Source organism: Hemicordylus capensis, chromosome 1 (genome assembly GCF_027244095.1).
Source record: "Hemicordylus capensis ecotype Gifberg chromosome 1, rHemCap1.1.pri, whole genome shotgun sequence".
NCBI classification, from domain to species: Eukaryota; Metazoa; Chordata; class Lepidosauria; order Squamata; family Cordylidae; genus Hemicordylus; species Hemicordylus capensis.
This window is the reverse complement of record NC_069657.1, coordinates 420413828-420431657: the sequence shown is the minus strand read 5'-3', so window position 1 is coordinate 420431657 and position 17830 is coordinate 420413828. Positions and strand designations below refer to the sequence as shown.

Sequence of the window (17830 nt, the reverse complement as noted above, 5' to 3'; positions counted from 1 at the left end):
TCAAAAAGACAGGTTCAAACACCTAATTTTATATTCAAGGTTAAATGACATATGAACACTGCCTTTTGCATTTCACCTGGAAACAGTATCAACCTAATTAAGTCAAATCAGTGCATCTTCTAGAATGCACCCTTGCCATCAGTCATGTTAACATATATTTCATGATTAAGAAATGGCATTTGGCATTTTATTATTAGTAGCTGACATTTTATGCACATAACTAGGGGAAATTCGCCTCTTTCCACTTCCCTTCTTCCCCACTCAGAATAAAAGAAATAGTATGATGCTGTGGTTTTATATTTTTATTTTGTATACTACTCACCAAAACTGGTTCTCATGTAATTTGAGGGGAAAACAAAACAAAAAAAAACAAAAAAAACACAGGATAATATATACTGCAAACTCAGCACAAACAACTACTGTTGACTTGGCTCTTAGAAAAAAATTACAGTCCATAGAAGACAACATTCTGCCACTGCAGTCCAGTTCTACAGGTCTGTATGTATAGACTTGAAACTGTTTGCTAGGAATGGTTCTTTGATTTATCTTGGATGTAGTCACAGATCCATGATGCCAAACATTCCAAAAGTGAAAGACAGCAAACACAGATGCCTTTCCTTCAACACCATTATAAACTGTAAAGTGATCACCTGAAACCCTGCTGTCATGCCAATCTGCCTTTTAAATTTAAAAAATCCCTTTCTATGACAGTGACATTCTTCAGCAAGATGGCAGATTTAATAATGCCCTTCATGGTTTAGAGAATTCTTCAGTAGGTAAGGATGGTAAAGCAAGTATCTTCCTATTGTATAACTCCACTGATTAGATATATTGTTGAGTGTCTAGGCTAAGAACCTCTTATTTTTCCTATAAGTGAAGTATCGAGGTGCTTGGCATGTATATGTAAACTTTTCCACAGATGGTCTGAGTGCTATTGTGTCCAATGGAAATAAAAGGCCTCTGTAAGGTTAAAAAACCCCACTACCTTGGCTATACTGTGGCCATTTACACACTTTTAGTGCTGAAAATCCACAGCTTTCGGAACTGCTAATAGCGCTCAAGAATCCAATCTGTTAAGAGCAGCATCTAAATGTATTCAACCTATGTTCCTTTCCTTTGTTGTATTGCATTTTCAAAAGTGCATTTTGCAAAAAAGATGGATTATCAATTCACAAAATGCATTCTAAAACCAAAATGGGAAGTAGCTTAAGTGATGTGCCATTTTCTGATGCACTCTTATAAGAGGACATTCACAAGGGATAGATGGGGCGATGAGGTATGCACAATTCTTTCAACACTTCATGATACCATAATGCCTTTTTGCAAGTAGTTCTCCTTTTCTATGTATCCAATACAAGATCTCACTCTGATATTGTTACCCCAAAAAATATGTCTCTACTAAACAGGTAACATGGGGTAGTCACAATACCATATAACCAGGTCTGCAGAATATATTAAACAGATCCAGCATGATTAATTACAATACAATTCGAGTTTGTGCAGATGAGGGATCTCTACCACAAGACTTGCAGTACAGACTACTGGAGAGAAAGTTGCTGAAGGTTCCAAGTTTTAACTACAATGCTGAATACTACCTGTGGCGAAAGCATTCCTGCTGCAGATGTTCACCCGTGATGGCTGTATAATTGCATCTCTTGTTCAAATGCCAAATTTGCTGATGTCTGTGTGTGGAGGGGACACACCTTTTAAAAATATGACAGTTTTAAAAATACATAATTGGGTTGTTATGTTACTGATCCTCACCTTCTAGCGGAGTTTAAAATACCCCCAGAGGAGGGGAGAAAGTCCATCCAATATGCTCCTTTCGCCTGGTATATTCACATTTGCACACATAACATGATGCACTCTGTAAAGTACCAAGTTCCTCATTGTGTACTCAGGTCCCATTAATTCACCTTTTAAAATAGGCATTGATAAAAATACTGAAGGATGCAGTACCACATACCACCTGACAAAAATGCAAGGAACTGTATGAGAACTAGCCACAAATTGCTAAGGGTCATCTCCCGGGAAACAGCTTCCTTCTGTCCCTGCAGGGGAGGGAATGCTCCTGGGGGAGGGAAAAGCAATAGCTTGTTAGCTGCACATTCAAGCTACCTTATCAGAGTTTTACTTAATCATTATTGTAACAAGGGCTCAGGGAAGAGCAGATATAGCACTGCCTCAGAGGTTGCCGGTTCGAATCCCTGCTGGTATGTTTCCTAGACTATGGGAAACAACTATATCGGGCAGCAGCGATATAAGAAGATACTGAAAGGCATCATCTCATACTGTTTGGGAGGAGGAAATGGCAAAACCCTCCTGTATTCTACCAAAGACAACCACAGTGCTCTATGGTTGCCAGGAGTCAACACCAATTCGACGGCACTTTACCTTTACCTAAAAATATTAGTAGTTAGTTGTGGGATCATGAGGTCCATTCCTAGAGTCCCTTCCTTCCCTGGAAAATTCTACTTTTGTGCTTCAACTATGGTTAAAGGATACAATGGCACCAATGTTAACTGCAGTTAAGACTAACCAGATTCCTTACTTCATCAGGATCTGAAAATCAGTTAAGCTACTTAAGAAGGACACCTGGTTAGCTTTAATGTCAGTGCCATTGTAGTTAAGGTGAGAAGGGAGATTCAGTGTGTGTGGGAGGGCAGCAGATGATCCAACAGCCTGTTCCCAGTCTCTTAGCCACTTTTATGAGGGAACATTTATACCAGCTGGAATGAAATTAGGATTGCCTCGCATTTGTTTGCTTTGCACTTGGACCTTTGCAGTCCATGCTCTCCACTCAGTTATTCTGTACTTACCTAGTGCAGTGTACCTGGACTATAGGTGCCCGTGGGTGCCCAGGGACCACACTTGCCACCTCTCCTGCCCCTTAGGGTGCTTGCCCCACTGCCACTGAGCTGTGATTGCTCCAACTCCGCTATGGCACAGACCCAATCCCAGTGAGAAGAGGCAGTACTTTTCAACAGGCCTGTTCTCTGGCAGGTGGGTAGAGGGCACGCAAAGAAGGGGTTCTGTAGGAATATGCAGAGACTGATCTTTGCTGTTCGGTCTGAATTCGGACTGAGCCACAAGTCAGCAAACTAGTTCGGTAGAACCAACCAGCCAGGCCAGTGTGTCCGACTGAACTAGCTTGAACCAGTTTGGTGGTTTGAGGGGCTATGCTTGTAAAGGGGAATTTGGTGAGGATTCTCCTTTACAAGCAAAGGGGAATCCTGGCTTGAAACGGCTTCTAAAGGGTAAGCGGAGGAGCGGCAAGAGGGCACCTTTAGGAGTAGATGTAAGGTGCTTACTGGTCCACTGGTGGCGGGTGCCACTCCTCGAAATCCTCCTGGAGCAGTCCCAGTGTGCTGAACTCCCCCCAGCAGCCCACCCGCCCGTGCAGCAGCATGGTTCCAGAACTGGGGGGAAACTGGGGGAACACAGGTAATAGAGACAAAAACTATATCACAAAACCCATGAACAAGGACAAAGGCAATGATAACTGAGGCACAACGCAGGTAGTGACCAAATTAAACATGTAATAACAAATCCCCACAGGCACCCATATTATGACAATAAATGAATACAGTGATAAGGGCTAAACAAGCCCCACACGATAAAGAATGTTGAACTGGCAACAGTCACTGGAATGCTGGTCATAAACGATGATATATATGGTGCTGCTGTGCGAAAGACAGTCCTCAAAAATGCAAAGTGCTGCACTCTGAACAAAAACCTTCGCCTGAAAGGCTAGGCACAGAATTCTTGAAAGTAGAACTGGAATCTTGACAGACTTTCTAGGTTGTGGTCTGTTTCGTAAGTATCTTCATCAGAAGTATGGTAATCTGTGCATCAATGATCATAATAATGAAGCCTCAATCACACAAAATACATGGTGAAAACATGTAATGAATACAAACACACCAACCTTAAATCTGGAAAAGCCTTGTCACTAAAAGCAGCATCTCACCACCGTGCCTGCTTGGACATGCTATGCTCCTTAATGAATGATGCTTAAACTTGGAGTTAAATACTCTCCCCAACCATCAATCAATTATACAGTGAGTGGGAATATTGGACCAGCTGTGCTGATTTTAATATCCCTTTCTTTGTAATTTAATTATTTAAAGGAAACAGGAGAAGTCACAATTAACATTTAACCCATTGGGTATACATGTATTGAACTTGTGAATAAAAATGATTCTTTTTGAAGAAGGATCCTCTGCTTATCTTGTTTGTCGAAGGACCTTGGTGTAAATTTAAACAGCACAAAAAACTTGAAATCATTGGGTGAGTGAGATTTCTCAACAAAATGTGGCACAAGTGGGGCATCTAATATACTATGCATCTATATACTATACATCTAATATACTATGCTTGAGCCTAGATCTGTGTTCAAGAACACGGGTCTTAACAAGTCTTATAGTGCTCCCAATATACCACAGATTACATGGACACACTATGACATAAACAGTCCCTTTCGTGTTATAGTTAGCAAAAAAATTTAAGCTAACATGTTTCTTCAGACCCGGGTCCCAATATTCAGTGGTGGGAAGGCTGAACGAACAAGCTGCACAATTCCCACAGGGGTGGAAACCTTGTGCAGCCCTACTCACTGGTGGTCTTACTGTAAAGTCTGAGTGAGTCAAAACATTTCTTAGACAATTGGTTTTTCTAAAGGCCACCATAGGGGTTTTTTTTACAACCAGGGATATCGGAAACAAGATGCCAATGTCTATAGATAATCTTTTTGATCTGATAAGATAATGGAGTGTAATCTATAGACCAGATCAAATGGTCCAGCTGTTTATTCGGGGCATCCTGCAATAACTCACTTTGTCTAGTGGTATCTGCTCTAATCTTTGCTCTATGTATAACTTCCTTCGGATATCCCCTATTAACCAATTGTGAGGATAGCAAATCAGCTTCCCTACGGTAATGTATAATATCTGTTGAATTTCTTTTGACCCGTAAAAACTGGCCAAAGGGAAGATTGTCCTTTAAATGTCCAGGGTGCCAAGAGTCATAGTGAAGAAATGTGTTCCTGTCTATAGATTTCCTGTATAAAGAGAAACTCAACTTATGTTCTTTATTCACCCAAATATTGGTATCCAAGAATGGAACCATGTGCTGGCTGGAATTACTGGTAAATCTGACATTGGTGTGAAGTTCATTGATCCACCCCAAAAATGACTGAAACAGTGTGGCATCAGTAAATATGATTAAGATGTCATCAATGAAACGCTTATACATAAAAATCTCAGAAAAAAAATGGATTAGCTGTCTCATTCCAAATGAATGCATCTTCCAAAAAGGACATGAACAAATTGACCACACTGGGGGCTACAGAACTACCCATAGCAACACCCTTGATTTGGAAATAAAATTGGTCATCAAACCGAAAATAGGTCTTCTCAAAAATGAGGTCCACTAATTCTAACAAAAAATATGTGGGAGGATCCTTATTGTACCTCGTTTCCAATACTCTCTCTATGACCATTCTGGCTAAAGGTATGCTAGTATACAGAGAAGAAACATCCAGCGTTTCTATAAGGGATCCTTTAGGAATGCTGACCTCTTCCAACTGTCTAATGAGGTCCTTGGTGTCCCGAATATATGATTTTGTTTTAAACACAAAAGGTTTCAAAAATGAATCCACATAGATGACAAGGGGTTCTAGAATCGAATTAGAGCTGGATACAATGGGTCTCCCTGGAGGTGGAAAACCATCCTTATGTATCTTCGGAAGGATGTAGAAAACTGGCACCCTAGGGTACTGATTGAATAAACCTTTTGCTAAGTTATTGGTGATAATCCCTAAGACTAGTGCTTCATTAATGACTATTCTCACAAAAGACATAATGTTGGAGGTGGCGTCATAGGAAATAGGACTATAGCTGTCTCTGTCACTCAATAACCTTCTGACCTCAATCAGATAGTCCTCCTTGTCTAAAATTACAACCGCTCCCCCTTTGTCAGCTTGTTTAATGATGATATTGGAATCATCCACTAATTTATGAAGCGTGTGCCAGTCCTCTGTAGAGAAATTGGACACCCTAGCTCTCTTATTCATCTCCAGATTTTTAATGTCTCTCTCCACTACTTTTTGGAACACCTGAACCGCAGGATACTCTCCACTAGGTATGAACCTGGATTTGAGTTTCACTACATCAGGAATGACAGAGGGTGAATCCCCCCAAAAACTTTTTAATTTCAAAAGTCTAACCAATTTAAATAAATCTACCCGGGTATAAAAATCATTGTATCTAGGTATAGGAACAAAACTAAGACCCAAATTTAGAACTTCCCGTTCCTGTTGGGATAAAATCCGGGAGCTCAAATTAATGACTAAATCCTAGGCATCCTGTTTCCAATGGGTTAAATGTTAATTGTGACTTCTCCTGTTTCCTTTAAATAATTAAATTACAAAGAAAGGGATATTAAAATCAGCACAGCTGGTCCAATATTCCCACTCACTGTATAATTGATTGATGGTTGGGGAGAGTATTTAACTCCAAGTTTAAGCATCATTCATTAAGGAGCATAGCATGTCCAAGCAGGCACGGTGGTGAGATGCTGCTTTTAGTGACAAGGCTTTTCCAGATTTAAGGTTGGTGTGTTTGTATTCATTACATGTTTTCACCATGTATTTTGTGTGATTGAGGCTTCATTATTATGATCATTGATGCACAGATTACCATACTTCTGATGAAGATACTTACGAAACAGACCACAACCTAGAAAGTCTGTCAAGATTCCAGTTCTACTTTCAAGAATTCTGTGCCTAGCCTTTCAGGCGAAGGTTTTTGTTCAGAGTGCAGCACTTTGCATTTTTGAGGACTGTCTTTCGCACAGCAGCACCATATATATCATCGTTTATGACCAGCATTCCAGTGACTGTTGCCAGTTCAACATTCTTTATCGTGTGGGGCTTGTTTAGCCCTTATCACTGTATTCATTTATTGTCATAATATGGGTGCCTGTGGGGATTTGTTATTACATGTTTAATTTGGTCACTACCTGCGTTGTGCCTCAGTTATCATTGCCTTTGTCCTTGTTCATGGGTTTTGTGATATAGTTTTGGGTTCCAGAACTGACCTGGCCTCCACACATGCTCATAAGTCACACAAATGGCCTCCAAGTGTGTGGAGGCCAGGTTAGATCCGGAACCTCGCTGCTGCCACACGGGCTGCTAGGGGGAGCGCCACGTACTGGGTCTGTCCCCGGGGTGCTTTTAGGAGTAGCTGCCAGACCAGTAAGCACCTTACATCTACTTTTAAAGGTGCTTACCCCCAGTCACCTTTAGAAGAGTTTTCAAGCCAGGATTCTCCTTTGCTTGTAAAAGGGAAACCTCACTGGATCCCCCCTTTACAAGCATAGCCCCTCAAACCGGTGCATCGTGAGCCAGTCCAGATTCAGTCTCGGACCAGACTGCCTTTCTTGAAGGCTGGTCTGGTTCATGACCAAACCGCCAAGCCAGACCAGTCCGCAGTGGAACAGTTTGCAGTCGAACCGTTCATGCACCCCCCTACAATTTTGCTCCCAAGTTGCCTTCAACTTTGCTATACCACAGATGGTAGGAGCAATTTCTTGGGTTACTGGATTCCTTGTTCCCTGTCCTTCAAGTAGACTCTTCATCTTGGAGCAGGGAAGAACAAGCCTCAATTATTTCCTAAGCATTAAAAGCACTACCCCCAGGACCTTCGGGCAACATCTCTTGGGCAATCACCATTCCCTTCTCAACCAAGAGCCTTGTGGCACCTTAAAGACTAACAAGTGTATTATAGGATAAACACTTGTGGACTGGAGCTCACTTCAGATACATGAAGTATTATTTTCACTTGTGTGTATGTATCTTATACAGGATACATGTATAAAGAGAAAAAAATGTAACCAATGCAATCAAATGACATATGCTACAATTAAGATGCTGAAGTTTAAGGTGCCACAAGACCCTTTGGCTGAAATCCATATTAATGCTGCGGGGCATACAAAGGTTTTTCATTACATGAATAGAGGCATGATTTTCAGGGATTCCTCACATCTCCCTACATCCACCTCTGCCTCCTGAAAACATGTTCTGGGATTTTCAGGGACCAACGCATCTGTCAGAGTCAGTTTAAATTAGAGTGATGCATACATTACTTTTGCAGACAAATGCTAATTGGAGGATTTCATGTACTTGCACATAGCAAGCATATAAAACCACAAATGTGTAGCTGGCACACCAGTAAGTAATAATAAGTTTGTTGTGATCACTGGTCATAACTTATGACACCTGGAACATTTCCAGACAGCAGGCTTTACCACGGGTTTACTATGAGTTCGAATTTGCCCAAAAAACCCGACACCAAAAGTGGATTTTTTTTTACCCTGGAAATAAATCGGGCTACGCTCTAATGGGCAATAAAAAACACAAATCGTGTGTGAAATGCTCCTCGATAGCTCACATGACTTCGGCGTAATTCTGGCTGATATTTGACGCATACCCTCCATTCCCGAGGAGAAGTGAGCTAAAAGCCCCTTCTGGAAATGCTCCTACAGATAATGAATTTCTCTATTGCAGAGAATAGCTGATCACTTTACTTTCCAACAGAATACCAGCTAAAGCTGATTTGTAAACTGATAAACTATTTCAAACAGAATGACAGTTTAAGGTGAGGCCAAACTCATGTGTACTTTTAAACATCACTAAAGTCAGCCATACCCCTACTAACTGAGCAGAGACACCTTTTAGATTGTGAGCCCTTTGGGGATAGGGAATTATTATTTTTCCTACGCAAACAATTTTGTGAACGTTTGTTGTTGAAGAATGATATATTTATATATTTGTAGTAACACCATCATGGAATTCCCTGCCTTCAGCATCACGACCATTCAAGTTGTAAATAGCTGAAATGTAAGTTATTTGAAAAAAACAAAAAACCCCTCTTGGTTTACCTGTTTTGTAGAAGTGTGACAAGAGATCCTCTTTTTCAATGAATCGTTGATACAGCCAAACAGCGAGGGCTTCAGGGTCTAGAGGTACATCTTTAATTGGGAAAATCCTATTTTTAAAAAGAACAATTCTTCAGACCCATGGAATATTTTCCCCTTCTTAAGATGAACCTGGTAAGCTTTCTGCTTTAAACTCCAAGATCAGGAGCTGGCACATACTCCAGTATTTATTCATTCTGTTTTTAGAAGCACTGTGTGCATTACTCTCAAGAACATTAAAGATCACAAACACAGATTCTTCTGTTCATCCCTTCCCCTCTTTCACTGCTTGCAACACAGGAACACATTTCAGAATACCTTTAAGCACACCCCACTATATGCAGGGAGTCTAACTAGTTTAAGTTAGACTTTCAAATAATAGTTCAAGTTCTGCTCTAGTTAAAGGGAAAACACAAGTTCATTCTGGTTTTCAGTTCAGACTAGGCATCAGACTGAACCTGAACTTAGATGGACCAAACTTTTATTTTTCTTGAACTGGAACAACCTGAACCAATTTGACTCCCTGGTTGGTAGTATATTGTTATAAGAACTGCATTTTATTCCAACAAAGGCACTTATATTTTGTAAGGTTTACAGAAACTACTAACATCCCTAGATTCTAAAATGGAGAAGCAATGATTTCAAGAGGTAATGCAAAGTACACCACAAGAACTTGTTCTTTGACACAAAAAAGTGTCAAAATCAATCATCAGAGTTGTGAGAAAAATATTTCAGATACCTATCTGAGTGACTGCAAGTCTCTATTTTGTCAATAAAATATTTACAACATACCCCTATGAAGCAATCTACCTCATTCCTTCAAACACTGTTATACAAAAGCATTATAAATTATTCTCACATTACCACTCTATAACCCAAGATTTCACAAATACATTTTAGAAGAATTGTTTTCCAAATATACTTTCAAACACTTATCTTTTTATTTAGTCCATCCACCCAGCCCAACCTTTCAAAGTGACCAGAGTCCTTCAAGCATATTTGCACAGATGTATTATTTTGCCAACCCTTTCCTTTGTTCCCTTTCTTATGACCAGCCCCCATGTCACCAACATCACTTAAAATATCACAATACCCACAGTAGGTAGTGCCTCCTACACTGAATTACTGGTCTGGCTCCCCAGGCGCAGACTCTTATCCAGCCAACACAGCATGGCATCACACCCACAGCTCCCATTTCCTACCTCCAAAGAGATCACTGTGTTCCCCCTCTTGCACCATGCAAGACTTCTCTCTTTCACCAGGACTTGCACACTACAGGCAGGGGCAGTCTCCAGCACAAAGGGCAATGGAGGACTGTCCCCTTGCATAGCATGGAACTTGATGCACAGCTGAGTCTATGACAAAAGATCTATTTTGCCAGAACATTTAAAGAGCAAAAAAAATGCATCTTAGGAACATATGAAGCTGTTTTATACAGAGTCCGATCGTTACTCCATCCCATTTAGTACAGTCATCCCTCACAAACCGTGAGTGTTCCATTCCAGGAAAACCTTGCGGTAGGTGAATTTGTGGTTGGAGAGCAATAGAAATACATTGGGGAAAGGGGGTTAGTGGAATCGCGGTTGGGGAAAAGACAGGAAAATACAGTTAAAAATTAAAAAAATCACCCCTGAGCCCCAGAAATCACTCTCAAACCCCTGTAAACCACCCCGAGTCCCGGAAATCACCCCGAGCCCCAGAAATAGCAAAGATACCCCCAAAATTACTCCAAAATCTCACCAAACCACAGATACTCGGGTGAGACCTGCCACAATTTCCCAGTTGTGAATACTTAAAACTGTGATCGGGAAACACACAGTTGGCAAGGGATGACAGTTCTGTCTACACCAGTGCTCTTCATTGTAAGCCCTGGGGAACAGTGGCAGCCCCCTGGGAAGTGTAGCCCTTTCCAGGGCATTCCCCATACAGCTCTTAGGAGAGGGCTCTGTCTCTCTTAAAAAGTCCTCTCAACATTGAGAAAAGCACTATACTTTGTGGAGGTGAGCACAGTAAGAAATGATTCTCACATTGAAGATTTTTTGCCGGTGGCTGCCATTTGAAAAAGAGTGAAGATTACTGGTCTACACCAGACTGGCAGTGGGTTCAGAAAAGTATTTTCCCCAGCCCCACCACAGAAGTTCTAGCGAATGAACCCGAGACCTTCTTCTGCAAAGCATGGGCTGGACCATGAAGCTATAGTCCCATCTCTTAATGAACAAAGAGCTTCTGTGCCAGATGATAAAAGTAAACATTTTAAGTATGGACCAAAGGAAAGTGAAACTAGATATTTGCTGGGTTCAGATATAATGCAAAATCATGATCTGCTTAGCAGCTACATGATTTAAAGAGTGTTTGAATTGAAACCAACATTGAATATCTTTTTCAAATGCCGGCTTAATTTGTAAACCACAATTGAAGCAGAAGTCTGGGTTTAAACAAGCCTGAGAGCTGTGGTGTAAACAAGCCACAACACTGATGGATGCAAGTAGAGGAGGTAAGGGAACCAGGATGGCAGGCAGGCAGGCAGGGCTGAGGTCAAATTCAGGACCAAGTAAAGCACAGTTTATCTGGGCATCTGGACAAGCCAGCAGTAAACTACATTTTTCCTATTGTACCTCTGGAAGTTCAAACTATGGTAAGGATCCTTTAACAAAGATTAAGACAAACCATGGTTTCATGTAGTTTTATTAATTTTACAGCCCTAAATAACTTGTGCCTAATGGACCTGAGCTGCTTCTCATATGGGCCTGTTTGCACCTGGAGGTAATCTTGGGCAGCCCTCCAGTGTGTTCTTCTGCCTTAGGAGGTCACCCATGAGAGGTCCGTCTCCATGCAGCTGGAACTCCCTGGCACTTTAGTTTTGTACCTACCATTCCCTGCTTCCACTGACAGGAAAACCCATCTTTTTAAGCTGGCTCTTAATCTATATTAATTTAGTTGTCTGTGCTATTTTAGCATTCTGGATACCATCTGCTGGGGATGCTACCTCTTCTCATATTTAGATTTCACTTTTAATTTCTGATTTCATTGGGTTTTATATTGTTGCAAGTCACCTTGTACATTCTCAAAATGGCAGGATATAAAAACTATGAATAAAATAAATGAATTAGAAAATGGTGGTTAGCACAACCAATGGTTCCATATTATGCCTGGACTAGAAGCAAAGTTCCCACTAAAATATTATGCCACTAAAAGTTCGCATCCCAGAGGTCAAGTATTTATTTAATTGTTTTTTTAAACAGCCCTTTTCATAAACAAATTAAAATTCCCATCATTGCGGTCTCCTTTTTTTCCGTAGCTTCCTATTGCATTTTAGCCTGAACAGGCCTCGAAGATATGGAAAGGTCAAGGAAGTAGCAGCTCTCCATTCTCATTAGTAAACTGCCCAAAGTAAGTGCCTTTTGGCTTCTTTTATGTAAGACTGCTGTGCACTGGCCTTCCGGTTAAAGGCATGAAATGACTTAGCTAGGTTTGGCCTACAAAAGGCAGTCTAAAGCAAAAAAACTTCCATAATAGGATTTTGTTTGCCATTGCACCTTCCATTTGCCCTTCTCATGCCATTATGTTTTCATTAGCTTTAGCAAATTTCTCAGGGCTATTTAAAATAGTATTCATTAGGCTGAAAAGGTTTTCAGGTGTCGGAAAAAGCTACAGCTGAGTGTGCAATGTTTTATACAACACAGCCTCTCAAGGGGAACCTGGGAAGTGTCTGAATACAATTATGAAATATGTTCTGCTCCATGTCCCTCTTTATTTTTGCATTTTCTCTGGCTTCTCATAAATCCATCTTTCTCCATGCTTTACAGATTCAACGTCAGACATGCATACCAGCAAATAAAATACTGACTCAGCCACTAGTTTGACCTCTCCCCCTGCTTCAGGTGGATGGCTCACTGTTTTTGCTTATTTTTAAAAGTGCTTCATCTATGCATATACATAATTTGTCCCCTTATAAATATAACAGGATTCCCCCCCCTCCAAGAGAGCAACTGATCTAGGGTTGGGAGGGTAGTTCTAGGCGATTTCATGAGCAGCAGCCAATCAGCACCGTGTACAGCTGGCTTCTGCTAAAAACTTGCAGGAGAGAACTGCTCTCCCAAATTCAACCCTGGAAATATTTATTTAGATTCAACAAGGTGATTGCACTTCCAAAGTAGCCTCACGGCGCTAAAAGTGTATGTTCATCCTCAAGTTTCTTATTTGCTTAATGATAGCTTCTGTTTTTAAAAATACATTTTATTTGTTATTTTCCTCTAAAAGTGGTATATAAATAATGTAAGTAAATAAATAGATTGTAGCATAACTAATGTCTCTCTAGACAAAGTGAGAAAACTGCATCCTTTTTTTCGCTGTTTTCAAATACCCAAGGTTCCTTCCTGAGACATTATCCTAGGATATTCAACTGCCAGCATTTGATAGACACACACTTTGTTATCCTTTGCACTCCATGTGAGCGCATTGCCTTTTGCCACTAGAGACGAAAGGCAAGGAGCCACTGGCCCCATCCCGATGCCAACACTGCCTCTGCCGCCCACACTGCCCCACCCTCTCCCCTCTCACTAGGCTGCCTCACCTTCTGAGCATGCAACTGCTTTAATTTAATTTGCAGGGCAGTGGCAGCAAGCAGGACAGAGATTCTTACATGAAGCAGCCTCTCCTCGTTGTACTGCATGGAAGACATTCTGTCCTGCTTGCTGCCACTACCCTGCAAATTAAGGCAGTGGAGCACCCAGAAAGCAAAACAGCCCGGTGAAGGGAAAGCTCTCTTGCTTCTGTTGTCTTTTTTTATGGGGGTTGGTTTGGGGTGTTGTATGGTTTTTAAGTTTAATTGTTTTTATTGATTTTATTTTAACTTTTGTAAACCACCTTGGGGTGCTTTATGAAAGGCAGTATAAAAATTGATAGATGAATAAAGAAATAAAAGGGCGGCACCGGCGAGGGACTCAAGGCCAGCAGGTAAGAGGAGAACACCAGTTGCAGGTGAACAACAACAGGAGAGAGGGCAAGCCCTCACCTCCTGCTTATGGGCTTGTCAGAGGCATCAGGAAACAGGATGGTAGAGTAGATAGGCCTTGAGACTGATCCAGCAGGGCTGTTCTTAAAGTTCATCATGAGCATCAAGATTTGTTCAGGGCCTTCCCCTGGACTTGCTGTTAAGGAAAAAATGACAACAGGTTGTTCTTGACTTTGAACACACACAAGGAGTCGCAGCGGAGCAAACAATGTCTGCCCTTGCCGCCTGATGTCTGCCCTTGCTGCCTGAGGCCGACACCTCATCTTGCCTAATGGAGGAACTGCCCCTGCATGTCAAGTTAACACAATTTTATTTGGCCAAACATTTAATGGATAACTGGTTTTATTCTTTTTCTGTCGCTGCCATTTTTAAGCTGAGAGTTAGATTTTAACCTCACATTAGCAAATTCATTGCTAATGTGGATTTTTGCATTAATGGTTGATATTGTAAGTTGCTTTGGGGGGGTCACTAGTAGAAAGGCAAGATACCAGTTGCAACTCTACCTGCAACTGGTAGAGATGCCTGGTAGAGGCATCTTGCCTCCGAGGCTGGAGGTGACCTATAACCAAAGATAGATCTGTCCTCCATGAATTTGTCTAAGCTCCTTTTAAAGCCAGCCAAGCTAGTGACCATCACCACATTGCATGGCAGAGAATTCCATAGATTATGTGCTGTGTGGAAAAAAACCTCCTTTTGTCAGTCCTAAATTTCCTGGCCTTCAGTTTCATGAGATGACCCCTGGTTCTAGTGTGCTGAGTGATAAACATTTCTCTCTGTCCACTCTCTCTACTCCATGCATAATTTTATACACCTCTATCATATCTCCCCATGGTTGCCTCTTTTCCAAATGAAGGAGCCCCAGATGCTGTAGCCTTGCCTCATAAGAAAGGTGTTCCAGGCCCCTGATGACAAAACTGACAAAAGCCTTCTTCAGACTGCCTTCTGTCTAGCCAATTTCAGCTCCAGTGCTAAAACTTCCTTTACAGGTTGAGCATGGATACGTGTGAACCTGTCCAGCCTGCAACATCTTTGAGTGAGAGCCACCATCTGAGGTCTGGCTGGCAGTCACATGCAGGTGGGCCTTCTCGGTGGTGGCCCTGCCCTCTCGAAGTCCCTTTTTATATACACTCTTACTTACCTGCAGGCAGAAGCTCTTTTTCAGTGAGCCTTGCTGGATGTTTTATCATTATGACGGCCTGCTCATGCTTTAATTTTGTTTTCTAGTGCTTTTACAACAGAAACTGTTTTAATGCTGCTTTTTATTGTTTGTTTCATTGACATTCTCAGTAACATTGTGCTTGCACAAGGATGTTGCACTAGTGCAAGGCTATTGCATTAGCTGGTTGCACTAAGTCGGGAGCTTGCATTCCAGACTGATGTTGTTCTATTGCAAACATGTTTGCTCTTGTGCTACAGGGTGTGCAACCTCTGCTACATCTTACATATTTCACAGGGAACCTTGCACAGTAGCGCAATTCCAAGCTATGCTCTTTCGTCAGAGCCACAACATGGTGTATTATAATCACAACACAGTGTTGACATTGGGGAAGGGAGAAGCTGTGCTGCACCTCATCACTAGAGTCACTGGCAGTCTCTAATTAAAATATCTGTGCCATTTGCAAAACAAAACTGAAGAGAGAACTTCAGATCACCAGGGTTGCTAGCCAGGGAAAGACCTGCCATTTCCCAGCAACTGCTATTTCCCAACACGCATCCCAAACAAACACAGCCTCTTTGGTTTCCATATTGAATATCATTTGCCTGTCCAAAAAGGAAAACAGTTTTGAAGCATAAAATAGCCTGAAGATTTTATTTCAAGTTCTGAAACATATTGCAAGCATCTAAAACTTTTTACAAACCTTAAGTTAACTGAGGACAAGAAGTGTATTTCCTACCTGTAATGTACATGGGTAATTGTTGGTCGCCTGTAGCCAAGAATCCAGGTCTGGATGTCTATGGGTTCAGCTTTGGGATATGCTATGGTTGTATCTATCACCCACTGCAGGCCTTTAGATTTACTTTCTACAAAAAGGAATTATAGAATAAAAAAGAAGAGGAAATAAAAGTAAGGCTTTCACTCACATGTCATACTTCTGTTTCAGTTTTACATTTCATTAATGCTAGCTCATCTGATAATTAGCACACTATTGAGATGCAGAAGTACCATCATACTGCAAGATACTGAAGTATGCAGGTTGCTGTCCTGAGTGCCAGTTTCTTAAACTGGAATATGAACAAATGTCTTCTTTAAACTCCAAACTGTAACTCGCAAGGCGGGCTAACCTTAATTATATCAACATTTCTATTATCCAGATTACCAGAATGCTCCTCCACCCCATCCTTCCACACAAAATAAATATTTTAAAAGTCTACATACAGCCCTAAACAAATATAATCCAAGGTAAATTACTGCTGATGCTTATGCAAAAAGATTTGCTATTCAAATACTATACGAAGTCTATTTGGCCATGTGGGTAAGTAGGATTTTACTGATGTACAGCTTCAGGAGGCTTTAAAGCAGGCCTGCTCAACTTAGGCTCCCCAGCTGTTTTTAGACTACAACTCCCATAATCCCCAGCCACAGTAGCCAGCAGCCAAGGATTATGGGAGTTGTAGGCCAACATCTGCAGGAGGGCCAAAGTTGAGCAGCCCTGCTTTAAAGACTGGAGTATATAAAGTGTGAGTTACAATTTTGTTTGTTTAAATCAATAGCCACTGAAGGTGCAGCCTTAAATATTTGGCATACTGTCAATATTTTAGATGCTAATTAAGCCAAGAATGTAACTCAATGTTTAAATGCTTAATTAAGTGCTATGTTTTATATGGGAGTACTTTTTCTTTGACTGAGGGGCTAAGGTCAATATACTGCTGAAGTGTTTTGCAACCTTCAGGCTTCTCATGGGCAAGTGCTTACCAGGTTTAGAGTCGATATTTAAATAGAAATGGCATATTTGTTAATGACTAATTTATAGCCTAAATTAACATTTCATCATTACCTATGGACTTTGGTCCACTTTGTCCCTTTAGGCTTGCTAGTCACAATGCTACAGAGAAGGCAGAAGCAACAACTGGCAGAATTCCCCTTCCATGTAAGTCTTTAAAGGTACAGAAGCCCTGTTGTGGTTAAGTGCGCAACACAGCAATCCCATGCCCAGAATGCTCAGCTGTCTAAAACTGCCTTGCCTGTCCACTTTCTTCCAATACTTCATGACCCCTGGTGTTCCTAAACTCTATGTGAGGCTTAGCTTCAGTTCTACTTTTTCCTGGACTCCACCTTTCTTCAAATCCACCTCTCTACCATACGCTTTCCCCTCAAAACCCCCTGGCTCTTTTGTTGTATTTGCTTCAGCCACATCTCCAAGCTTGCCACCCTGGCACTCTCCTTCACCCCTGACATTAATCCCTGAGAAATCCAATGACTTCCCCTTCTTTTACAGAAGGTGGACTACAAATGTTCTACTCGTTTTCTTCCCTGGACAGTTGGTTTGTGCATGAACATTCTGTGTGTGCCATAACACATGTTCAGCTAATCAGTGTCAGAAGTTACTACTAGTAGTAGTATTTATCTACAGCTTTTTAAAAAAAGTTCTCAACGTGGTTTACACAAAATAACTAACTAAACTTGGAACCATCGGTTACTCACTGTGACATTAACAACAACGTTTTTGTCAATAAAATTTCTCACATTCGGGCTGAACTGGATTCCACGGTTATTGCAGAGTCTACTGTGGAGGTGTCCAGCAACACCTCTTATGGAATTAGACTGGATCATTTTCAATTTGTGACTCCTGAGGAAGTGGACAACCTGCCTTGGACTGTGTGCCCTACAACCTGTTCTCT

General features: G+C 41.2%; 1 protein-coding gene across 6 annotated transcripts in view; it reads right to left on the bottom strand.

Annotated features, from left to right (window-relative positions):
* Nucleotides 1-287: 287 nt before the first annotated feature.
* Nucleotides 288-17830, bottom strand: part of LPGAT1 (lysophosphatidylglycerol acyltransferase 1) — a 103805-nt gene continuing 86262 nt past the window's right edge. For 5 of the 6 annotated variants that reach the window (XM_053309984.1, XM_053310025.1, XM_053309995.1 and 2 more), the window contains 3 exons: nt 15886-16012; nt 8941-9047; nt 288-2071 (listed from right to left, as the gene is read on the bottom strand). In XM_053309984.1, the coding sequence (XP_053165959.1) occupies nt 1920-2071; nt 8941-9047; nt 15886-16012 (386 nt within the window). In that variant the 3' untranslated portion in view covers nt 288-1919. The remainder of the gene's footprint in view (nt 2072-8940; nt 9048-15885; nt 16013-17830) is intronic. The other variant, XR_008319536.1, reaches the window with a different exon arrangement.